Source organism: Chlorocebus sabaeus, chromosome 5, assembly GCF_047675955.1.
Source record: "Chlorocebus sabaeus isolate Y175 chromosome 5, mChlSab1.0.hap1, whole genome shotgun sequence".
Taxonomy (NCBI): Eukaryota; Metazoa; Chordata; class Mammalia; order Primates; family Cercopithecidae; genus Chlorocebus; species Chlorocebus sabaeus.
The window spans coordinates 14,438,334-14,464,728 of NC_132908.1; the positions used below are offsets into that span (position 1 = coordinate 14,438,334).

At 41.8% G+C, this 26,395-nt stretch overlaps 1 protein-coding gene across 6 annotated transcripts in view; it reads right to left on the minus strand.

Moving 5' to 3' along the window:
* PDXDC1 (pyridoxal dependent decarboxylase domain containing 1) overlaps positions 1-26,395 on the minus strand; it is a 59,471-nt gene that overhangs the window by 17,617 nt on the left and 15,459 nt on the right. For all 6 annotated transcript variants that reach the window (XR_005237707.2, XM_007986367.3, XM_007986368.3 and 3 more), the window contains 11 exons: positions 24,174-24,247; positions 23,604-23,669; positions 20,173-20,253; positions 17,700-17,846; positions 15,468-15,657; positions 13,214-13,282; positions 12,302-12,380; positions 4,818-4,902; positions 3,870-3,918; positions 3,616-3,717; positions 2,072-2,197 (listed from right to left, as the gene is read on the minus strand). Coding sequence is in view for 5 of the 6 variants with exons in the window: in XM_007986367.3 (XP_007984558.2) it covers positions 2,072-2,197; positions 3,616-3,717; positions 3,870-3,918; positions 4,818-4,902; positions 12,302-12,380; positions 13,214-13,282; positions 15,468-15,657; positions 17,700-17,846; positions 20,173-20,253; positions 23,604-23,669; positions 24,174-24,247 (1,068 nt within the window). In the remaining variant the exon portion in view is untranslated. The remainder of the gene's footprint in view (positions 1-2,071; positions 2,198-3,615; positions 3,718-3,869; positions 3,919-4,817; positions 4,903-12,301; positions 12,381-13,213; positions 13,283-15,467; positions 15,658-17,699; positions 17,847-20,172; positions 20,254-23,603; positions 23,670-24,173; positions 24,248-26,395) is intronic.

A 26,395-nucleotide genomic window follows, 5' to 3' on the forward strand; every position in this document is an offset into this window, starting at 1 on the left:
GTCACCTAGGCTGGAGTGCAGTAGTGCTATCTGGGCTCACTGCAACCTTGACCTCCTGGGCTCAAGTGATCTTCCCACCTCAGCCTCCTGAGTAGCTGGGATCACAGGTTTGCGCCAATACATCTGGCTAATTTTTGTATTTTTTGTAGAGACAAGATTTCGCCATGTTGCCCAGGCTGGTCATGAACTCTGGGGCTTCAGTGATCCACCTGCCCGGGCCTCCCAAAGTGCTAGGATTAGAGGCATGAGCCACCACACCCGGCCCAGAGCATAAATCTTAAAACTACTGAACTATCCTAACATATGATGAACAAAGGGACTACTGCCAGAGCACTATGAAAATCCTTGTTTTTCGTGTGTGTGTGTGCGTGTTTTTTAGATGGAGTCACCCTGCCTGAAGTGCAGTGGCACGACCTTAGCTAACTGCAACCTTCACCTCCTAAGTTCGAGCAATTCTCCTGCCTCAGCCTCCTGAGTAGCTGGGACTACAGGCGCCTGCCACCATGCCTGGCTATTTTTGTATATTTAGTAGAGACAGGGGGTCTCACCATGTTGGCCAGGCCAGTCTCAAACTCCTGACCTCAGGTGATCCGCCTACCTCAGCCTCCCAAAGTGCTGGGATTACAAGTGTGAGCCACCGCACCCGGCCACCTATTTTTCATAAATATAGAAATGATACTTGAGGAAGTGCCAACTCCCCAAGAATATATTTAAAACAAAGATTTCAACCCACGTGCATAATTTACTATATGAACAGACACTACAGAAAGAGCTCTACCTGTATTCATTCCTCAAGCCATCCTGGCAATCCTATGTCATATATTTCACAGGTAAGAAAATGGTGATGCACTTCTGAGCTTAGGTAGGGCTCAGCTCTAACCCTGAGTAAGTATGACCTTGGTTTTTTTTCTTTTTCTTTTTTTTGAGACGGAGTCTCGCTCTGTCACCCAGGCTGGAGTGCAGCAGCGCGATCTCGGCTCACTGCAAGCTCCACCTCCCGGGTTCACGCCATTCTCCTGCCTCAGCCTCCCAAGCAGCTGGGACTACAGGTGCCCGCCACCACGCCCGGCTAATTTTCTGTATTTTTAGTAGAGACGGGGTTTCACCATGTTAGCCAGGATGGTCTCGAGCTCCTGACCTCGTGATCCGCCCGCTTCAGCCTCCCAAAGTGCTGGGATTACAGGCGTGAGCCACCGCGCCTGGCCTGTTTTTTGCTTTCTAAATGCTATGATCTGAATATTTATGTCCCCGCAAAATTCCTTTGTTGAAACCTAATCCCAAACGAGTTGAGGCCTTTGGGAGGTGATTAGGGCATGAGGATGGAACCCTCATGAACAGGATTAGTGACCTTCTGAAAGAGGCTCAAGGGACTGTGTTCATCCCTTCTGCCATGTGAGGCCACATGCAAGGTACTATCTATGAGGAACGGGCCCTCACTAGACACGGAATCTCCTGGCACCTTGATCTGAGACTTCTCATGTCCAGAACTGTAAGCAATAAATGTCTGTTGTTTATAAGTTACCCAGTCTAAGGTATTTTGTTATAGAAGATTGGTCTAAAACATTGAAATATAGCATAATTACGTATTTTTCACAATTAGAACACACCTAAAATAGAGAGATAATTAGAACTGTCCCCAAGAGCCCTGCAATTTGGGAGCCCAAGACAGCTGGTTTTCAAAATATCCACGCCCTCCATAATCACCCGGTAACCTTCCCATTCCTTCGCCATAGTCAGTCAGTTAAGGGGAACATTGGCTCCCTACCCCTCCACCTTTTGCACCCTTCTCCACTCCTTGGAAGTCATCTGTGACTTCTTTTCTGATCCCATGCTGACAATGGGGTTCCTTTTCATCTGATTTCATCGGCACACAAATGCTGGGACAGACAACCCAGCACTTTCTCCCAGAACTCTGAACAAGAAAGATTTACATGCAGGGCAGTTAGTCACTGGCTCACAAGACAGTCAATCCAGACAACAACATTCTGGATGGAAGGTACAGAAATGAGACGTTTTTCTGTCTCTACTGTGGCCAAAGAGTCTTTCATTTAAATGTCAGGCTTCTACTCACCAGTTGACAGGCATGCTTGATCCTCTCCACAATCCCATCAAGTCCCAAGTATTGTAAAGACAACCACAGAGGCAGGGCACGGAGTTTGTCTGCGGGCTTATTTGATGTAAGACCAGCAACTAAAGTCTAAAAAAGCCAAAAGAGGTTTATTAATCAAAGCCATTGCAATCTCATAATAGAACTAACCAGCTACCATTTGCTACCACTTAGTATGGGCTAGATGCCATACTAGTCACTTGGTTTACATTTTCCATTTGATCTTTCAACAACTCTAAGAGCTAAGTATTCTAGGTAACTTCACTCAGAGACCTCGGTTTGTCCAAGGGTTCACAGCTCAGGAGTGGCAAAGCCAGGAAAAGCCAGTAGAAAACCCAGATGGGTCACATCCCAGAACCTAGGAGACTCCCCACTTTGAAAGTAGCTCTGAGCATCCTCAAACACCTGGCCATTATTAGCTGAGCAAGACAGCAGACAGTGTTTTAGTAGAAATCACTTAAACCTTATTTTGCATGCTGACCTATATTATCAAGAACCACACTATTTTTTTTTCTTTTTTGTGACAGGATTTTGTTTTCACTCTGTCGCCCAGGCTGGAGTGCAGTGGTGTGATCATAGCTCACTGCAGCCTAGATCTCCAGGGCTCAGTCAGCCCTCCCGCATTAGCCTCCTGAATAGCTGGGACTACAGGCTCACATCACCACGCCTAGCTAATTCTTTAGTATTTTTCTATAGAGATGGGGTTTCGCCGTGTTGCCCAGGCTGGTCTCAAATTCCCAGGCTCAAACCATCTGCCTGCCTCAGCCTCCCAAAGTGCTGGGATTACAGGCATGAGCCACCACGCCTGGCCCACAACTACAATTAAAAAAAAAAAAAAATGTGGTCGGGTGCAGTGGCTCACACCTGTAATCCCAGCACTTTGGGAGGCTGAGGCAGGCAGATCACCTGAGATCGGGAGTTCAAGACCAGCCTGACCAACATGGTAAAATTCTCTCTACTAAAAATACAAAATAAGCCAGATGTGGTGGCACATGCCTGTAATCCCAGCTACTTGGGAGGCTGAGGCAAGAGAATCACTTGAACCCAGGAGGTGGAGGTTGCAGTGAGCCAAGATCATCTCACCATTATACTCCAGCCTGGGTGACAGAGCGAGACTCCGTATCAAAAAAAAAAAAAAAAAAGGTTACAACCTATTGGACAATGTGGATCAGGAGGCTTAAAATTCCCCCACTCAGTCATTCCACATCTGGGAACCTATTCTAAGGAAATAATCAGAAATACAGAAAGACGTTCACTGCTTATTTCAGTAACAAAATCTGAAAACATCCTGTAAGTTCATAAATGGAGAAGAATTAAATTGTGACAGAATATTAGGTAATCATAAAATGTCACTAAAAAAAGTCCCACAAGTTTCTCTTTTAAAAAATGAACTAGAAGTGAAATTATGGATATTTTTCACTTTTTCCTTTATTTTTCTGTATTTTGCCCCCAAAACCAGTAATGTGTATTAGCCACATCCACTCCCTCCCCAGGGAGGGGAAACTAACCAAGGCAGGGTCATCGTGTTTATACAGTGTCACTGCAGGAACAGCTGGCAAACCCAGCCACGGGCCAGGAGTCATCGTCATGCTATCGCATTTGGTTGCAGCCTACCAAAACAAGAACAACTCTTCATTAGATTATCAGAATACACAAACCCAACACCCTCCTCCATTCATAAAAACTGTGAAGAGCTATGACGGACTGAGTGGTTTTAAATTCCTTCTTAAAAACACCAATATTCAGTAAATCAACAACATACCAGCACTGATGAGGAGACATAACCCAGAGCCAATGTTGCCAGATTCACACTGGAAGAAAAAACACCAGCCTAAGAACTAATTAATGTTGCTTATTCACTATGTACTTAAAAAAATAAAGGTTGGGCTGTTGCAAGTTGACACTTAAATATCTTTTTAATGTGTTATTAGCTTTTATAACAGCAACAGAAGATGTGCTTTACACAAACGAAGGAAAATCCTGAAAATACACTTTAATAAAAATGTGTCTCAGGAACTAACCCTGCTCATTTAGTATAATGAGAGCATTATTCTCTTTCATGGATCTCATTTTCCAGTTATCATTCTTTACTTAGGGATCAAAAAGAAACCTCCCTGTATGATGTGGTGGATATGGGCTACTCTGGCTGCCCACATTGGTTCCCCCTGCTTCTCTTAATGGCCCTCCAACAGCCTTCTGGGGCGCCACCCCCATTTCCTCCAGCAGAACATGAGCTTTGTGGGGAGGAGTCACCACTGTCTGCTCCAGAGGAGGGCAAAGAACCTGAACTATCAGAGGATTACTTCTCGCTGGCCACAGTGGCTGGTTCAATATGAGACTTGTTAGGGCTTCCAGCTGACCACAAAGCTGGAAAGAAGGCTGGAGTTTCTGCAGCTACTTTGCACTGTAACAGGAAGATCTGTCCACAGAGAGAGGAAACTAAGCCCAGTGCCTGTAACTGGGGGAGCAGAGGTGGGAGTAAGACACTGAATCCTGGTTGACGTCGTGCCTGAGGCAGTCCTGGCACTGCTCTTCGTAGTTATGTGAGCCAATAAGATCTCTTTCGGCTTAAGCCAATTTGGGTTATTTTGTGATCTGTGACCCAAAGAGCCCTTTGTGATAAATGTCACCAAAATGAGAGCCTGGATGTCCAGTCCTCATGAGGACTCTGCAGGCCCGAATGGAGCCACCAGCCTGACCACCAGCTTACCCCTCCACATGAAGCCATATGCCATACTGCTCACAGAGTTCTTTCAATCTCCCAATCTTGTCTGTGTGTCCTACTGCTGCAGTTCCTAGGACAAAACAAATCAGGGCATTAAAAGGAACAAATGTTTTCTAAGGCTTTATACCTTAAGCACTTTTATACAAACTATCGCCCTAGGAGGGAAGTGACTTATTATATCCCTATTTTATTGAGATTTTCTTTGTGGAAGGACTTAAAATCAGTGTTTGCAAGTTGATTTATTACAAGCTTTGAAGAGCATGTAAACTCTATTACATGTATCTGTGTTATTAAAATCTTTTATATACTTATTTTCTATCCACTTGATCTGCTGACTCATGAGAAATATATTCAAATCTCCCACCAAGACTGTGGTTTGTCAATATATACTTGTGTTCTATCAGACTTTTCCTTTAGCTTTCCTTTATATATTTTAAGGTTACGTTCACAAGCACTCATAACTGTTACTTCTTTTTTTTTTGAGACGGAGTCTCACTGTCGCCCAGGCTGGAGTGGCATGATCTCAGCTCTGCAGCCTCCACCTCCCAGGTTCAAGCGATTCTCCTTGCCTCAGCCTCCCAAGTAGCTGGGATTACAGGCACCCGCCACCACGCCCGGCTTATTTTGTATTTTTGGTAGAGATGGGGTTTCACTATGTTCGCCAGGCTGGTCTCCAACTCCTGACCTCGTGATCTGCCTACCTCGGCCTCCCAAAGTGCTGGGATTATAGGCATGAGCCACCGTGCCCAGCAGGTATAACTGTTATTTCTTTTAGGAGATTACATCTTTCATCAATATGAAGTTTGTTTTATCCCACACTAATATTGCTATGGTACTTTCATTTTGTCAGTATTTGTCCAACATGAACTTTTCCACCTTTTTATTTTATTGTCACTTCCTGGATTATTTTGATTTAGATATGCCCTTTATAAAAATCATATAGGTGGCCTCATGCCTATAATCCCAGCACTTTGGGGGCCAAGGCAGGTGGGTCACAAGGTCAGGAGATCGAGACCATCCTGGCTAACACGGTGAAACCCCGTCTCTACTAAAAATACAAGAACAAAATTAGCTGGGCGTGGTGGTGGGCGTGAACCCGGGAGGCGGAGCTTGCTGTGAGGCGAGATCGTGCCACTGCACTCCACTCTGGGCGACAGAGTGAGATTCCATCTCAAAAAACAAACAAACAAAACCATACAGATGAATTTGTGTTTTTCTACCCAGGTTCTTTGTAACACAGAACATGCATTCTGAAGCCAGCTTAAGCATATTAAGCACTTTCAGCCACTCCCTTGGTAACTGATTACACTACAGATTTTGCTAGGGAGATCCCTTTTCAGAGAGAGCTTAGGTAAAACGTGGAGTCAGGCATTCCCCCAACCATCCTAAATTTCCAGTTAGCAGCAAGCCAACTAATAAGATCTCAAACCCTCACCAACGCCCTCAACAAACATAGCTAAAGAAAGTGGTTCTTTTGTAAGGTCTATGCCAGGAAAATGGCTGAAAACTTTTTCCCCTCACACCTAAATCTACCTCAAATTTAAACAAACAAACAAAAAAAATCTTAACAGACACATTTAGTTTCGCTGAAACAAGATGAAACGTCAATGCATGGGCTGTGCCACAGGCTCTTCCGGCAAAATAAAAGCGTACTGCTGTGTGTTAGTGCCTGGGTCGCACTCAGATTCTCTTTTTATATTTCTTGGCAATGTCTGGTGACTAACCCTTGAGATGTGTCTTCTGGCACCTGCAACATAGTCACACTGGAAGTCACTCAGTCACATGCAAACTGCAGCCCCTCCAGTGTATCACATGATTTATTATGGGCGAATTTGTGTTTTTAAACAACAACAAGGCAGGAAGTGATGGTTTTCCTGCTGGCAATAAAGTGAATACTTATGTGGTTTTTCTATTTTGTCTTTTTTTTTTTTTTTTTTTTTTTTTTTTTTTTTTTTTTGAGACAGAGTCTTGCCCTATTGCCCAGGCTGGAGTGCAGTGGTGCGATCTCGGCTCACTGCAATCTCCACCTCCTGGGTTCAAGTTATTCTCCTGCCTCAGGCTCCTAAGTAGCTGGGATTACAGGCGCCCACCACCACAACAGGCTAATTTTTATATTTTTAGTAGAGACAGGGTTTCACCATTTTGGCCAGGCTGGTCTCGAACTCCCGACCTCAGGTGATCTTCCTGCCTTGGCCTCTCAAAGTGCTGGGATTACAGGCATGAGCCACCGTACCCGGCCTAAATAAGCAGTTTTACTATAGTTTTTGTTTTTTTTTTTTTTGAGACAGTCTCGCTCTGTCGTCCAGGCTAGAGTGCAGTGGTGCAATCTTGGCTCACTGCAACCTCTGCCTCCCCAGGTTCAAGTGATTCTCCTGCCTCAGCCTCTTGAGTAGCTGGGACTACAGGTGCGCACCACCACAACTGGCTAATTTTTGTATTTTTAGTAGAGACGGGGTTTCACCATACTGGTCAGGCTGGTCTTGAATTCCTGACCTTGTGATCCACCTCCCTCAGCCTCCCAAAGTGCTGGGACTACAGGCATGAGCTGTCAAGCCCGGCCTACTGCAGTATGATTTACATGCAATAAAACTCACTCATGTAAGACAGTCCAATGAGTTTTGACAAATATATAGAGCATGTAACCACCAATATAATCAAGATTTAGAATACTTCCACCAACCCCCAAATCCCGTCAACCCTACTATAATTACCCTTTCCCCAACTCCTCACTGGCCCTGGAAAATCCTGATCTGCTTCTGTCACTGTAGTTTTTTGCCTTTTTTTTTTTTTTTTTTTAAACAGAGTCTCACTCTGTCACCCAGGCTGAAGTGCAGTGGCACAGTCTTGGCTCATTGCAAGCTCCGCCTCCCGGGTTCACGCCATTCTCCTGCCTCAGCCTCCCGAGTAGCTGGGACTACAGGCAACCGCCACCACACCCAGCTAATTTATTATTATTATTATTATTTTAATAGAGACGGAGTCTCACTCTGTCACCCAGGCTGGAGTGCAGTGGCATGATCTCATCTCACTGCAACCTCTGCCTCCCAAGTTCATGCCATTCTCCTGCCTCAGTCTCCCGAGTAGCTGGGACTACAGGCACTCGCCACCACGCCCAGCTTATTTTTTGTATTTTTAGTGGAGACGGGGTTTCACCGTGTTAGCAAGGATGGTCTCGATCTCCTGACCTTGTAATCCACCCACCTCGGCCTCGCAAAGTGCTGGGATTAGAAGCATCAGCCACCATGCCTGGCCTAGTTTTGCCTTTTATAGAATTTCTTATCAGTAGAATCATCCATTAGTGTAACTTTTGTAGAATTTCTTATCAATGGAATCATTCATTATTGTAACTTTTGAGTCTGGCTTTTTGTATATGCTTTTGAAATTCATTCACGGTAATATGTATGTCAGTAGCTCTATTTACTGCTTAGCTGTCCATGAGCTAAACATAGCACAATTTGTTTATCTGTTTATCCATTCACCAGGTGAAGGACATTGGGGTTATTTCAGTTCTGAACATTTGCATACAAGTCTTTTATTTTTTAGAGAAAAGGTCTTGCTTTGTCACCCAGGCTGGAGTGCAGTGACACTATCATAGTTCACTGCAGCTTTAACCTCTTGGGCTCAAGCAATCCACCCACCTCAGCCTCCCAAGCAGCTGGGACTACAGACGCCTGCCACCATGCTGGGCTAATTTTTTTCTATTTTTCGTAGATATGAGGTCATGCTATGTTGCCCAGGCTGGCCTCAAGGGATCCTCCCACCTTGGCCTGCTAAAGTGCCGGGATTACAGGCAGCATACAAGTCTCTGTGCGGAGATATGTTTTTATTACTCTTTATTATTATATGGCAATTCGATGTTTGTTTATTTTTTTTTCCTAGCCAGTATAGTGACTTGAAAATTCTATGTTCAGCTTTTTGAGGAAGTGCCAAGCTTACAGAGTTGCTGTAACAACTCATATCCCCTGCATCTGACGTTGTATTTGCATTTCACTTGCTCCAGGTCCTCCGCATCCTCACCAGCACTTGACCTTTTTTTTTTTTTTTTTTTTTGAGACAGTCTCACTGTGTTACCCAGACTGGAGTACAGTAGGGCTATCTGGGCTCACTGCAACCTCCGCCTTCCAGGTTCAAGTGATTCTCCTCCCTCAGCCTCCCAAGTAGCTGGGACTACAGGCAAGCGCCACCACACCCAGCTATTTTTGTATTTTTAGTAGAGACAAAGTTTCACCACGTTAGCCAGGCTGGTCTCCAACTCCCAAATCCAGGTGATCTGCCTGCCTCAGCCTCCCAAGGTGCTGGGATTACAGGCATGAGTCACTGTGCCTGGCCTGACATTGTATTTTAAAGATTTTTTTTTTTTTTTTTTAAGAAAGGGTCTGATCTGTCACCCAGGCTGGGGTATGGTAGTGCAGTCTTGGTTCAGTGCAGCCTCTCTCTCCTGGGCTTAAGCCAATATCCCACCGCAGCCTCTCGAGTAGCTGGGACTACAGGTGCACACTACCACACCTGGCTACTGTTTAGTATTTTTTGTAGAAATTTCCTAGGGGTGTCGCCACGTTGCGCAGGCTGGTCTCTAACACCTGAGGGCAAGCGATCTTGCTGTCTCAACCTCCCAAAGTGTTGGGATTACAAGCATGAGCCACCTGTAATTTCTCCATTCTAACAGACATGCAGTAATGGCTCATGGTGATCTTAATTTGCATTTCACTAATGACTAATGATGTTAAACATCTTTTCAAGTGCTATACATTTTCATTTTCTTTGATGAAGTATGTGCTCAAATCTTCTGTTCACTGAAAAAATTGTATTGTAGGCCAGGCACAGTGGCTCACACCTGTAATCCTGGCACTTTGGGAGGCCAAGGCAGGTGGATCACCTGAGGTCAAGAGTTCAAGACCAGCCTGGCCAACACAGTGAAACCCATCTCCACTAAAAATACAAAAAAAATTAGCTAGGTGTGGTGGCGCATGCCTGTAATCCCAGCTACTTGGGAGGCTAAAGCAGAAGAATCGCTGGAACCCGGGAGGTGGAGGTTGCAGTGAGCCAAGATTGCACCACTGCACTCCCGTCTGGGAAACAGAATGAGACTCCATCTCAAAAAAAAAAAAGAAAAAAAAAAAATTGTATTGCTAGTCTCCTTATTGAGTTGTAACAGTTCTTTATATATTTTGGATACAAGTTATTTGTTAAACAAATGTTTTGTAGCTTCTCGGGAAAAGAATGAAAAAGAAATTTTAAAAGATGACAGGCCTGGGACAGTGGTTAGCTGGGTGTGGTGGCTCATGCCTGTAATCCCATCACTTTGGGAGGCCAAGGCAGGTGGATCACCTGAGGTCAGGAGTTTGAGACCAGCCTGGCCAACATGGCGAAATCCCATCTCTACTAAAAATACAAAAATATTTTGTATTTTACAGGCGTGGTGGCGTGTGCCTGTAATCCCAGGTATTCGGGAGGCTGAGGCAGGCGAATCATTTGAACCCGGGAGGTGGAGGTTGCAGTGAGCCAAGGTTGTACCACTGCACCCCAGCCTGGGCAGCACAGCAAAACTCCATCTCAAAAAAATAAAAAATAAAACAGACAAAAAAAAAAAGAGAAACAAGAAAAAAATGTTTTGCAAATATTTCTCCCAGTCTGTAACTTACCTTTCATCTTATTAGGGGCTTTCAAACAGTGAATGCTTTTAATTTTTGATAAAGTACAATTTATGGTTCACATATTCTATGTCCTAAGAAATGTAACCTAAGGTTGCAAAGATCTCCTGTATTTTCTTCAAGACATTTTATTGTCTTAGGTCTATGCTTAGGTTGATGAACCATTTATAGTTAGTATTTATATATACAGAGAATAAGATAAGGGTTAAGATTCAGTTGTTTTCCATATGGATATTCAAGCTCTAAGACCACTGATGGAAAAAGACTGTCCTTTCTCCCTTGAATTACCTGGGCATCTGTAAAAACCTGAAGTGACCATATATGTCACATGAGTCTATTTCTGAATTCTCTATTTTCTTTGGCCAATCTCACACAGTCTTACTTGTAGCTTTATAGGAAGTCTTGAAGTATGACAAGGTAAGTCTTCCAATTTTGTTCTTTTTCAAATTTCTTTGGGCTATTCCTAGATCCCTTGTATTTCTATATAAACTTTAGAATTAGCTCATCAATTTCTATAAGAAATTGCAGCCTGTTGAGATTTTAAGAGGGACTGCATTGAATCTATAGATTAGTTTGGGAAGAACTGACCTAATACTTAGTCTTCCAACTCATGTGTATGGCATATCGTTTTTGGGTCTTCTTGAATTTCTCTCAGTAACATTCTTAGTTTTCAATGTATAGATCTTGCATATATTTTGTTAAATTTATCCATAAATTTTTCATGTTTTTTGATCCCACTATAAATGACATTTAAAATTCAATTTCCAATTGTTCTTTGCTAGTATATAAAAATCAAGAAAATGGTTTAGATTTGATAATTAGTTCCAGTAGTTTTTCTTTAGTTTTCTATCTATACAATCATGCCTGCAAACAAAGTTTTACTTCTTCCTTTCTAATCTATATGTCAGTTATTTTTTTTACCTTATTGCACTGTCTTAGATTTCAAGTATGATGCTGAATATGATAAATGGAGCAGAAAGTGGTAGTTGCTCTGCCACCTATAAGGTAGATATTTAAGTGTGACATTTAATATATTTTCTTGTTTAATTTTTACAACAATCTTACAATGTCAGTACAATTATTTTTATTTATTTATTGAGATGGAGTCTTGCTGTGTTACCCAGGCTGGTATTGAACTTCTGTGCTTAAGCCAACATCTTGCTTGTCTCCTGAGTAGGGGGACTATAGGCACGTGCCACCACAACTGGCTTAAATGTGTCATTTAAAAATTCAGGCCAGGCACAGTGGCTCACGCCTGTAATCCCAGCAATTTGGGAGGCTGAGGTAGGCGGATCACCTGAGGTCAGGAGTTCGAGACCAGCCTGGCCAACATAGTGAAACCCTGTCTCTACTAAAAATACAAGAAATTAGCCAGATGTGGTACCACGCACCTGTAATCCCAGCAACTCAGGAGGTTGAGGCAGGAGAAACACTTGAACCTGGGAGGCAGAGATCGCAGTGAGGTGAGATTCTGCCACTGCACTCCAGCCTGGGCAACAGAGTGAAACTGTCTCAAAAAAATAAAATACAATTCAGTTTAGAACAGAGAAAGGAAGTACATGAAGGAGAAGATGGAGAAGTATTTACAATCTAAATGAAAAGGTATACACACACATAAAATAACTTCCAAAACAAACCAACGATTAAAGAAAATCTAACGAGCCAACTTCACTCTTACAGTTTTTGCTACAATGTGGATACGGACTATCTTAAACATGCGGCACACACACATTTCTTAAGACTTTATCTTTTATAGGCTGAGGACTTAGTCTCACTCCTATATATTCAAAATGGTAGATTCAGCATCATGCTACCTACCTGCATTTGCGACAAGCAACAGGGGCAGTCTTCCTCGCTCTATGTCATCTTTAATCATTTTCTCCAGGAAGGCAACATCCTGGAACCAAAACAAACCATTAAAAAATGAGGCGCCCAGTATAAAAGCTATAAAATGAAAAATTATGACTTACAAAAGAAGCAGATAACTCTCAAAAATAATGTCAAATCAATTCTTACTCTTGACAATTTTTCTGTTTTCTCTCATCATAGATGTGAAAATCAAATAGTTTTCCTTGAAGACTAGAAAAATCAGTTAAACAAGATTAAAGGTAAAAACTGTACATATGCAGGAACATTTCTTTGGTTTTAAACATTTACATTTAAATGAAATGTTCTCTCAACTCCCCTGTAACAGCCAAGAATATATCTCTACTATTACTCATTGACGTACCTGAACTAGAAAACAAAACTACCTTGACAAAAGAAATACAAAACTCTAAAATCCATCCCTTCATTTTCCTTTCGGAATCATTAAGGAGAGATTTATCACCTGCATGTCTGAAAATAAGCAGAACTCAATCCCACGATGACAATGAAGAACCTCATTTTCAAAATCTGCCCATTCATAAATCCAGGCAACAGTGCTAACTCATTAAAAGTACGAGTTTTAGAAGAAATTTCTGGTGCTTAATGGAGCTGCTATGTTTCTACTTAAAGCAGGTGATACAGTAATTACAAGACTCCTTAAAAGCCAGGTGCTCCTGACCTATATACCAACCAACCTTCATGGACGTTCACATATTAACAGAAGCATATATTACACAAAGCAAGGATCCAAGCAATACATGAGTAAGCTACTAATTATCTGGAGGCCAGCAAACAGAACTTCATTTGAAAGGCAGTTTCAAAACACAATCCCACATGATTTTACAAACCAGAAGTAAAACTCACCATCTGATGCTGGGATCCAAACATAGTGTTACAGGGTACACGGCACAAGCAGGGGAAGGGCAAGCCGAGCTGCAGGAAGAAACACATGACTTGACAAGAAAGCTCTCTGCACCATTCACTTCAGACTGTGAAGGGCTGTGGCTCTAAGACAAGCCATGATTATTCTAAGAAATCTCTCTCCTTAGGAACTCTTAATACTATAAATCAATGTAAAAGTACATTTAGAAAGCCAAGCCAAAAAAAAAAAGGTGAATTTCCAAGTGCCTTATAAGAGGATACAATGTAAAATTTTCTAAATGAGTCAAATTACTATCTTTGGTATATTCTAGAATATACCAGAAACACTTTGGCAAACACGGAAACAACTGGGTCGTGAGCATTTTCGTGGGGGTAATTTTGGATTCTTTCTCCAAGCATTACTGGTAAATAACACCAGCTGAAGGCATTCAAAGAACAGTATCTTATTTTTGGGTCCACCCACACCCAAAAAGTAATAAATATGGATTAGCAGATGCACATTTCTCAAGAGAAGTGAAGTCAGTGTTATGCATAGACACAGTGATTGTCAACTTAATTTTATATTCTTAATGTTTAGCTTCCAAGTCCTTGAGGAGTTTACAGTTTTAGGAATTGTAAACAGTTGCAACATATTGTTCTATATGACTAAGACTTGGTAGCTTTCAGAGACCAAAAATTTAATAAGCACATTTTTCTCCTTAAAGGATTAAAAATTATGAATGTGACACCCAAGTAAAATAAATCATCAAAAAAATACAGGTATTAAAAGTGAAAATGCCTAGCCCCCTACCCTATAAGCCAGCAATCCACCCGTTAACAGTTTAATACATAATCTTTCAGATATTTTCTAGGTATAAAATTATGTCTTTTTCTAGGTACAAAAACATAGGTATAAAGGATACACACACTTTAAAAAACATGAACATAACCATCTTACATATGCTGCTCTGCCAGCCGCTGTTCTCAACAGAACACTCTCACACATCTTTTGAAGGTCAGACTGTTGACCCCAAACAGCCTTGTGTCCCCAACAGCCTGGCTTGCAGTAGACACTAAGTAATTCCTTTCACGTTTCAGAGGATTATTATTAAACTCCCCATTTTGTACACCCTCAAGAAGAGGACATAATTTCTTGCCACCAGTGATCATAGCTCAGAATCAATTTAAAAATCACTGAGTGTCTCCCAAACATACCCCTGGGACTCCTACAGCTTACAAAAGAGGAACACTCCAACCTTATGGGTTTTGCTTTCAAATGTTCTTGGTAAAGAAGGTTAACAGTGTCTTATCTCGATGTAGTCCCCCCAGTTGGGCTAGAAGCACCATGAACGTTAAATATAGTCATGCTCAGCCAGGTGCGGTGGCTTATGCCTGTAATCCCAGCATTTTGGGAGGCTGAGGCGGGCAGATCACAAGGTCAGGAGATCGAGACCATCCTGGCTAACACAGTAAAATCCTGTCTCTACTAAAAAAATACAAAAAAATTAGCTGGGCATTGTGGCAGGCGCTTGTAGTACGAGCTACTTGGGAGGTTGAGGCAGGAGAATGACGTGAACCCAGGAGGCGGAGCTTGCAATGAGCCGAGATTGCATCACTGCACTCTAGCCTGGGCAACAGAGCGAGACTCTGTCTCAAAAAAAAAAAAAAAAAACAAAAAAAAAACCCAGTCATGCTCTTTGATCCAGCAATTCTAGACTGACTCTGAAAATCCATCTGAGGATCATAACCCTAAATAAAATACAGAAAGAGTTTTATGCACAGAGAAGTCCCTAACAGCACTACACAAAGAGCATTACCTGAAAATGGTCACAGAAAGCAAGAGAATGCAAACACTATTTTTCAAAAAAGCAACAGTTAATTACTATATATTCACTTGAAGAAATACCATAAAGGCATTAAAAATAAACTATACTTTGAAAAATTATTATTAAAATGATATATTCCTGTTTTAACAGTAAGTGAAAAGAGCCAGATACAACCATATAAACACAAACACATCCCCTTCGACTAAAGTCTGGGAAGAAAGAGAAAATGTTGACTGTGGTTGCCCTTGGGTAATCTACCACATATTCTTTATTTCTAAATTCAGTAATTTTTACAAATATGACAAAAGCATATAAGACCATCTTTCTTTTCACTCAACAAGAACAGCAACTAGAGAAATGGGTCAACTTTAAAACTTTCAGGGCAAAAGACGACTTTATTTCTTTAAAATAGCCACCTGATAACACATTACCTGATTACAAAGGTATTGGCCCAGGCCAGGTCTAGCAGCAGCACTAAGATATATGACAGGCTTCTTGTTATATAACACATTGAAGCCATCCACTACGAAGTCTTCATATCGAGAATGAATGGCAAGCCTACATATCTTTGCAAGTCCTTCTCTTTCCTCTTCATGGAAATAAGCACAGCCATTTTCATATCTGTTAAGAGATACATATGAATATGCTCTTATTTCTAGTTAAGGATTGTATAAGTCAACCTTAATAATCACGGAGACAATTCTTTTCTCAAGCTAGGAACTGTCACTTATATTAGGCAGAGAGGACAAGAATGCGAAAAATCCTCATAGATGGCTGACACCTCATTACGGCCAGGGTTACCAAGCAGCGCGACAATAACCCTTCATCCATACCCAATTCCATAAAGAGCAGAAACCGAAAACAAGTAGAGACCAGGAGTTCCCAGATATAAGAAGCCTGAAGATCATGGTTCTGGCTTATTATGAACTAAAGCCAGCACTGGATAACACAGGCATAGTTCATAGCAGAGTTTCAGCCCTAAAACATCCAAAGTAAATAAAACTGTCAAAAATGCTAGTCAGAGGCTGGGTGTGGTGGCTCACACCTGTAATCTCAGCACTTTGGGAGGCCAAGGCAGGCAAATCACCTGACGTCAGGATTTCGAGACTAGCCTGGCCAACATGGTGAAACCCTGACTCTATGAACTGCCAGCTGTGGTGGAGTGCCTGTAGTCCCAGCTACTCAGGAGACTGAGGCAGGAGAATTGCTTGAACCTGGGAGGTAGAGGGTACAGTGAGCCAAGATCGTGCCATTGCACTCCAGCCTGGGTGACAGAGTGAGATTCCGTCTCAAAAAAAAAAGCTAGTCGGGCTAACTTTTGGTTTTACTATAATCTGCTGAGGTTCCATCTCCTAGAGGAGGAGGGACGATTTCAACTACAGGCATTAGATTTTTACTAGAACAACAGAACACTGCTCCTTTAATAAAGCTGGGGAAACTTATACTCCTGCTTGGCCAAGTTCTTTCCCAACACTGAAAGTGAGGATCTCTCAAGTTAAATGTCTCAAGTTAGGCAAACATTCCTTCTCCATAAAAGTAACAGCATAAACCCAATACCACTAGTCCTATGTCTCCTGCTGAATCCTTCATCTGTTGTAATTCCTTAATATTGCTAGGATTATCACAGAATAAAACGAATTTCAATTTCATAGTACATATTCATCTTCCTTATGAGAGAGTTGTTTTTTTTTTTTTCAGATGGAGTCTCGCTCTGTCACCCAGGCTGGAGTGCAGTGCCTCAGCCTCCCAAGTAGCTGGGACTACAGGCGTCCACTACCAAGCCTGGCTAATTTTTTTGTATTTTTATTAGAGACGGGGTTTCACCGTGTTAGCCAGAATGGTCTCGATTTCCTCACTTTGTGATCCGCCCACCTCAGCCTCCCAAAGTGCTGGGATTACAGGCATGAGCCACCGCACCTGGCCTCAAGAGTTTTCTTTCTAATAAAACACAAGCTAATATTTTCAAAGCACAGCTGGCCCTCCGAACCTGTGGGTTCTGCATCTGTGGATTCAACCAACCATGAGTAAAAAATCTTCAGAAATTTAAAAAGATGGGTGCATCTGTACTGAATATCTAGACTTTTTTCCTTGTCATTATTCCCTCAACAATACAGTGTTAACAACTGTTTACACAGCATTTACATCATATTAGGTATGATGTGTAATCAGGAAATTAAAGTATATGCGAAGATGTGCCTAAATTATATGCAAATACTGTGCTATTTTACATAAGGGATTTGAGCATCCATGAATTTTTTTACCATGGGGTGACGATGGGAGGTCCAGAACCAATCCCCCAAGGACACCCAAGGATAAGGGACAACGGTATTTGAATCTAGATCACTGCTCTATCTTCTACCGACATGTGCCAATTAGATATCCCACAAATAAACAACTACTCACCCTATCACACACTTATGTGCTTCTATTCTCCACCCTTCACATGTGTTACTCTATTAGCTCATTTAATCCTCACAACACTTCTATGAAATAGGTATTAATACTATCCCCATCTAACAGACAATGAAACAGGCATTGAGAGGTTAAACACTCCTTCTAAGAAGGAGGAAATCTAAATCCGAGTAGTACAGCTCCAGAAAAAAGATCTTTCCGACTATACCCGACTCATAAAAGTCTTCACTGGAAACTCATCATGTCTTTACCTGAAAATTCTGCATAGCCACAAGGTGGTATCTGAAAGTATCCTAGTTGTAAGTTTTCTCAGTTTCTCTTTGTCCAGCGTTGAAATATAAGCTCCCAGACTATGTCCCAGCAAAGCCATATGACCTTGTTCTCCAATATTTTGGATTCTATTAAGCAAAGTCAAAGTATTACAGTCAAACCATAAAAAAGGACATAGAACTTAGAGACACAGAATTCCACAGAAATATCTGTCAGACGTGAAATCTACTTAATGGCCCAGAAAGCAAATGAAAATTCAATGCATATACAGTATTGACAGTCTGGTGAGAATTTTCTCTTTTTTGAGACAGAGAAATATATATATATTTTTTCCGAGACGGAGTCTCCCTCTTGATGCTCAGGCTGGGGTGCAGTGGTGCGATCTCGGCTCACTACAACCTCCACCTCCTGGGTTCACGTAATTCTCTGGTCTCAGCCTCCCGAGTAGCTGGAATTACAGGCGCCCACACTAAGCCCGGCTAATTTTTTGTATTTTTAGTAGAGATGGGGTTTCACATGTTGGCTAGGCTGCTCTTGAACTCCTGACTTCAGGTGATCTACCTGCCTTGGCCTCCCAAAGTGCTGGGATTACAGGCATGAACCACTGCACCTGGCCAGAAAAATATTTTTATAATTTGAGTTCCGGGAGGTAAATATCCCTTTTTAAATTGAGTACCTACAAACTGTTTTAAAATAATTTCCTATTAAAATATTTTAAAAATTAAATACCAGCCTTAAGAATTATGGAGGGTAGAGCTAAGGTAAAATGAGCTGAAAGCATTTTTTAAAGAATGAAATCCTGGCCAGGCACGGTGGCTCATGCCTGTAATCCCAGCACTTTGGGAGGCCGAGGCAGGCGGATCATGAGGTCAGGAGATCGAGACCATCCTGGCTAACACAGTGAAACCCCATCTCTACTAAAAATACAAAAAAATTAGCCGGGCATGGTGGTGGGCACCTGTAACAGCTACTAGGGAGGCTGAGGCAGGAAAATGGAGTGAACCCGGGAGGCAGAGGTTGAGGTGAGCCAAAATGGCACCACTGCACTCCAGCCTGGGTGACAGAGTAAGAATCCATCTCAAAAAAAAAAAAAAAAAAAAAAAAAAAAAGAATTAATTCCCAAGTCTCTACATCAAATAGGATTTATTGCAATAATACAGCAAATTCATGGGGGACTAGGTATTATTTTATATACAATTAAAATTGATTATATAAAATGTTTTATATATAATTGAAACTAATTTCCCTTATAAAGAAAAACTGTAAAACAGAAGGAATAAGTTCACAATTGTTAACTGTAAATAATAAGAAAAAGACAACCTAGGACCATGGGAAACAGACAGTTCCTAGAAATATAAATGGGTCTTAAAACATACAAAAAGACACTTCACTTAGTTCACTTGGTTCATAATAAAAAAAACCGGCAAATTCAAATTATGCTGAAATACCATGTCTCACTTATCAGATTTCTCATCAGAATATCACTTATCAACGATCCTTCAGTCTGATAATGCCTTTGCAGGTGAAAGCGTGGAAATAAAGTACTCTCATACATTGCTGGAGGGACTGCTAAATGTCACAACTCCACGGAGGGAGGGCAGGATCTATCAAAATTACAACAGCACACACTGTCTGAGACAGCAACCCCATTTTCAGGACTTTGTCCTCCAGACACTTGCTTCTATAAGAAGTGACACATGTCGAAAGTTGTTTGCTGCAGCAATGTTTGTAACAGTGCAACATGACAGGGGACCAATAAAATAAAATATGGTTCATCTGTTCACAGTAAAATACATAGCTCTGACAAAGGAGAAAGCTCCTGTGCATTAATATGCAGTGAGCTCCAAGACATAAGTGAAAAAATGCAAGGTGCAGAATATGTGCGCAGTAATTACGTATTAGGGTGGGCATGGACATTTTGCTTGTGTATAATACATACAAAATCTCTCCGGAAGAATACACAAGAAACTGGTAATGTCTGTCTCTAGAGAAGAAAACACGGTAGGGAGATAGAGGTAGGAAGGAAAATTCCCTTTGTATATCGTTTTTTATTATCTGAATTTTGAACCAAGAGAACAATTTTACTTATTTCAAAACATTAAATTTAAAATAATTAAAGAGAAAACTAAGTAAATGACTAATACAGGTGCGGCAATTCTTAGGAAGCAGAAGCACAGCAGCAGAAAGACATGCAACACTCACTCTTCAGTCCTTCTAGTCAGCGCCTCTCTAAGGCATGATACCATAAAAACTATGGGATCTAATTTCAATAAATGCATTCATTTCACAAAATATATATGACATATAAATGTCTTTCTGAAAAGAAAAAGGATTATTTTAATATCATATGTAACTTGATGAAATATAGCTCCTTATTGGAGCAACCTGTCAGAGTACAATCACTACTGAAATCAAGAACATACACTCGAGAAGAGAAGCTGCCAGGTTCATTACCTGGGGCTCTGGGGCTCCTCATCTTCATCTCCATGCATCAGATTCTGAACTAACTGGAGGATGCTCACCATATCTTGTCCACTGCAGAAGAAGAAGAGTTGATGGGCTGATGGGAACAGCACACATCCCCCACCACTCTCCCGCTACTTCCCTCATCCAATTAGTGTAAAGGGTTTTTTTTTTTTCTTAAGTAATTATAAGAGAAAGAATATGGTATATAGTTTATGCTTTTTAAAAAACAAAGCTCAAATTATAAACCGAATTCTGATATAAACTTACTTGTGGTTAATCTACCTAAATGAGAGTTTCATTTTAATAAATGTCACCAGTCTTTTCATTTTTATTTATTTTTTTGAGACTGGGTCTCACTTTGTCACCCAAGCTAGAGGGAAATGGCATGATCTGGGCTTACTGCAACTTCCACCTCCCGGGTTTAAGTGATTCTCCTGCCTCAGCCTCCTGAGTAGCTGAGATTACAGGTGTGCACCACTACACCCGGCTAATTTTTGTATTTTTAGTAGAGACGGGGTTTCACCATGTTGGCCAGACTGGTCTTCAACTCCTGGCTTCAAGTGATCCACCCTCCTCGGCCTCCCAAAGTGTTGGGATTACAGGCGTGAGCCACCATGCCCAGCTGTTTTTGTATTTTTGGTAGAGACAGGGTTTTGCCAGGTTGCCCAGGCTGGTCTCAAACCACTGAGCTCAAGCAATCCTCCTGCCTCAGCCTCCAAAAGTGCTGGGATTACAGGCCTGAGCCACCTTGCCCAGCCACCAGTCTTGCTCTAGCAACATTTCTACACATTTCATTTGAATCTTGGAATACAAGACAGAGAATATTTAATAAGCATGTAGTAAGAGCCAAAAGTCCTTATAATATATACTTATATAAGTATGTTATATAAAATATATAAAATATAACAAATGTATAATCATCCTTAGTATATTATACTGCTAGACAGTCACAGAATACTCCATTGCCACTGATATATCTAATTTTCCTCTTTAGGGCTCTTGTCTGTTTGGACTAACAGCCTTTATGCAAGCTTCATTTATTACCAGCTCTTCCCCAAGCTGGGAAACTTGAGATCTGCTTAGAGTGTAAAAACATTTTACTTCTATCCAAGATACGTTGCTGTGAAATGCTCATTACAGGAGGAGACGGAAGGTTATGAAAAGAATTCAAATGGCTGAAGTAGCAAGCAATGGTAAGGCAACTTGCAACAAGAATAACGTAAAGCTATTCCTCTGTCAATGAGAATAGACTAAAAAGATGTTTCCTCTTTCAAAAAAGGAAGTGCCATCAAAACAATGTCCCCAAACCAATTGTCCCCAAGGTGCTGCCCTTCAAGTGGGAGGGGCTCTGGGCCTTAGACACTGTAGAGATTAGGGCAGGCAGGGGCCCCTGAGGCACACTTGGCTGCCTGCCACATGACCTTGAGCAAGCTATTCCAACTCACATGCCGGATGTGATGGATTTGGGAGGCTTCAGACAGTGAGGGAACAGCGCTTAGCTATGCCTGGCACGCTACTAGTCTTCAATGCTGGGTAGCAGCATTCCTAAGTGTGAATCCTCCTAGTCAGTGGCTTAAGTCGCTGTCATTCTGAGAATTACAGATGCTGCTGGGAGTTTCTCTCCTGGGAAAACTTCCATAGAATCAGGAGACTAAACCTTATAGCCTTTGGTTTCCATCAGTAGGCCCGGAATGAGGAGATTTTATAGGACCTGCCTCCTGTTCTGAGCTGAGAGAGCACTTCACACCTAGCTTCACATCAGCATTATTCATGCTACGAATAGGAGTGACTTTTAAAAGTATTAGTATCTTGGCGTGTTATTGACACACTGTGATCCTTCCTCTGTATGTTTCTTTTGCAGCCTGGTTCCATTTATATTCAGGTCAAAGGATATTTAAAGGAGTTGTACTGTTTACTTATGTGCAGTTTCCTGGTTATAATAGGAAAAAAAATAAGTTTGTCTCAGGGAAGCAGGGCTGGGACACTAATTCCAGATTAACTGCTAACGTCTTGGGAAAACTTTAGTCAGCTATTTACTTTTTTGCTACTTTTCCTGCTACTCAAACCATGAAGATGTGACAGATTTGCTTCAGTTGCCAAAAAATAAGTAATTAAATTTGACATTTTCCTTTCATTTACATTATGAAAACAATAAATCTTATCAAATTAAAATACCTCTTAGAATAAAACTCAGTCCACCAAATACATTACAGGTTTCAACAGTGACCTAAGTATGATACCCCAGTTATAATGGCGAATTTGTATATTACTTTGATTTGACAGGGTCCCGCCATGTTGCTCAGGGTGGCCTCGAACTCCTTGACTCAAGCGATCCTCCTGCCTCAGGCTCCCAAGCAGCTGGGACTACAGGTGTGCACCATGGTGCCTAGCTCCATGTATCACTTTTGAGTCATGAGGTTGTATTAAATTGTTGGTTTTTAAAAAAATTTTTGGCCGGGTGCAGTGGCTCACACTTGTAGTCTCAGCACACTGGGAGGCTAAGGCAGGCGGATCACCTCAGGTCAGGAGATAGAGATCGTCCTGGCCAAAACAGTGACACCCTGTCTCTACTAAAAATAAAAAAATTAGCTGGGAGTGGTGGCGCACACCTGTAATCCCAGCCACTCGGGAGGCTGAGGCAAGAGAATCGCTTGAATCCGGCAGGCAGAGGTTGCAGTGAGCTGAGATCATGCCACTGCACTCCAGCCTTGCAATAGAGTGAGACTCCATCTCAAAATTAGAGAGTGTCTGTATCACTCAGGCTGGAGTGTAGTGGTACAATCACAGATCACTGTAACCTTGAACTCCTAGGCTCAAGTGATCCTCCCTCCTTGGCCTCCCAAAGTGCTGGGATTACAGGTGTGGCCCACTGTACTCAGACTCTATTAAATTCCAAATGGGAGAGGGAGAGGGAGAGAAGCCAGTAGGTATAGCAGTATCACCAACTAGCCAATGGCACTTCAATTTTCTAATGTTATACTGCATATAAGTCTATTTAAATTTGCTACGTGTTCATTAAAACTAAAACCGTAACTCAATGATGATAAGATACCGGTTTAAGAAAAATGTAGGCCAGACACAGCGGCTCACACCTGTAATCTTAGCACTTTGGGAGGCCGAGGTGGGTGGATCACCTGAGGTCAAGGTCAGGAGTTAGAAACCAGCCTGGCCAACATGGCGAAATCCCATCTCTACTGAAAATACAAAAATTAGCCAGGTTTGGTGGTGCACGCCTATAATCCCAGCTACTCGGGAGGCTGAGGCACAAGAAAGAACTGCTTGAACCTGGGAGGTGGAGGTTGCAGTGAGCCCAGATCATACCACTGCACCCCAGCCTGGGCTACAGAGCAAGACTGCGTCTCAAAAACAAACAAAAATTTATACCTTAACTAAAAGTATGGATCCTCATTGCCACCTACCTGCCCTGGAGTGGACCTGGAATATCTCCGGATATGAGCTTTTTTCCATTTTCCTCTTCTGTTCTTCTAATTTAAAGAAAAGAAAAAGCTGTTCATTTATTTCATCATACCAAATTTCTAACTCCTGAACATGCAAACATGACCATGTTGCCTATAACCTCCTAGTGACTGAGGCAGGATTTCAGACACATTTATCACATCTCCCTGCTTCCAGTTTCAGGTACCGTTTGAGTTTCTGGAAAAGACAATATGCAACAAAAAAGTTCCACCCACTTCTTGTTTACTTGGTGCTCTATATGACCTGAATATATAATAAGTACTTATAGAGTCAAATCAATATATTAAGTAAATGAAACTCTTAATAGAATTAAATATTGTATAAGTCCTTCCTCTCAATTTCAAAATCCTTTAATTACAAGGCACCCTTTACTCAAGACAAATACCAATTTTCAAGTCGGCCAAAGCTATGTGTGACACTGTGAAGCCAAGAGGCATCTTTAACAGAAGGAAACCGGAGTTGCTGGCTTCACAGCAGGCTGAACTCGTTGAACAGGGTCATCTCCTGCTCACCTCTGACTGTCCTCCAGCATCTTCATTGCCTCCTTCAAGTTTTTTCCCATTTCAGCTAACGTGGGGTCTGCTATCTGAGAAACAAAAAAAAAAGAAAGAAATTTTAATAATACTCTATTACCTCTACAACACAATTCACCCAGAAAAATTAAGTGCATCATTTCTTCTGGATTTACTGTAAAATACATGCATGATTTTAAAACTTCCAACAGTACAAAAGTATAACAGAAAAAGTAAAAGTCCTCCAGCCCCACTTTCCACAGGAAGTCGCTGTTTTTATTTTTATTTTTTGCGATGGAGTCTCACTCTGCCGCCCAGGCTATAGTGCAATGGCACAATCTTGCTCACTGCAACCTCTGCCTCCTGGGTTCAAGTGATTCTCTTGCCTCAGCCTCCCAAGTAGCTGGGCTTATAGGCACACACCACCATGCCCAGCTAATTTTCTTATTTTCAGTAGAGATGGGGGTTTCACCATGTGGCCATGCTAGTCTCGAACTCCTGACCTCAAGTGATCTGCCCACCTCGGCTTCCCAAAGTGCTGGGATTGCAGGTGTGAGCCACCGTACCTGGCCGCCTTTTGTTCCTTTTGAATTTTAGTACCATGTGTACACCTATCTCCCATCCAAAAAGTAAACAAAATAGAATTTAAATTTTCCTGCAGAATTATTATTTTTTCACCATTCATTCTGGGAAGAACCACGTGAGGCCAAAACCAAGAACCCTGCCCTTCTTCACACTTGGTGCCACCCTCCCCCTTGACAAGTTACAAGTCCCATGGAGGTAACCACAAGGTCCCCTCAGCCTGGCCTTTGTACACAGTCCCGGGGTACCGGCAACGCATGACCCACACTCCAGGGCAGCAGGACAACTTGGTCTTTGACGGGATCACTTCTGATAACAAAGTGAGTCAGCATCACTTCAGACAAGCAATGTGGCAGTGATACAAAGGCATGCTATTTTGACAAATATTATTATTTTTGAGACAGTCGCTGTGTTACACAGGCTGGGGTACAGTGGTTTGATCGTGGCTCACTGCAGCCTTGACCTCCAGGGATCAAGTGATCCTCCCACCTCAGCCTCCTGAGTACCTGGAAGTACAAGCGCTCGCCACCATGCCTGGCTACTTTTTAAAATTTTTTTGTAGATACAAGATCTAATTATGCTGCCCAGGCTGGTCTCAAACTCCTGAGCTCAAGTTATCCTTCCACCTGGGCCTTCCAAAGTGCTGGGATTACAGGCGTGAGCTACCGCGCCCAACCTTTTTGCAGAATTAAAACACACACATTCATTTTCCTTTCTCCATTCTTAATCTCTGTAGTTATTTTTAGGGAGAAAATTCTTGTTGACTTCAATCTCTATGTAGTGTGAGTTGTTATAATAATAAATTATATTATATATATTATACACAATACATACAATATTATATATAAGTTAGAGTTCTTTTGTTCCCCTCTTACTCTTCTAAGTGTGCCGCTTAAAGGAAGAACTGTGTTTATCTTTTCGTATTGCTCACTGTATCTAGCAATATCTTACAGAGTGGCATACAATATGTACGTATTTAAAACTGCACTGCCTCCTCAAAATTGTTTTTAAGAAATTCCACTCCATTTATCAACATAAGATTCAGAAATTGTTCCATTCTAGAAGGGAACTAAGGGATCTAGTCCAAGGATTTTCCAGCTGTGTTCTCCTGAGCCTTAAGGCCCCTGGGAGAACTCTGAGAAGGAAAGGTTACGTAAGCAGGTAGGGCCTCTAGCTCTCTAGCAGATCAGTTCTGTTTTATATAACAGGCTTTTAAGTAAAGTTTTATTTGTAAAAAGTTTCACCGAAAAGAAAAAAAAATTGTTTGGGAGGCCATGGCAGAACTATCACGTGAGGCCAGGAGTTCCAGATCAGCCTAGGCAACATAGTGAGATCCCACTTTTCCAAAAAAAAAAAACAAATAAATAAATTAGCTGGGTGTGGTGGTGCACTCCTGCAGTCCTAGCTACTTAGGAAGGAGAGGTAGGAGGATCACTTGAGCCTCAGAGTTTGAGGCTACAGTAAGCTATGATTGTGCCACTGCACTCCTGGAACACAGTAAAACCCTGTTGCCAAAAAAAAAAAAAAAAGTATAGCATAAAAACATCTGATTCTGGTCTAACATTTTGGAGGTGAGGAAACTAAGATGCAGAGAGGTTGAGCGACTTGCCTACGGTCATGGAGCTAATAAATGACAGTGA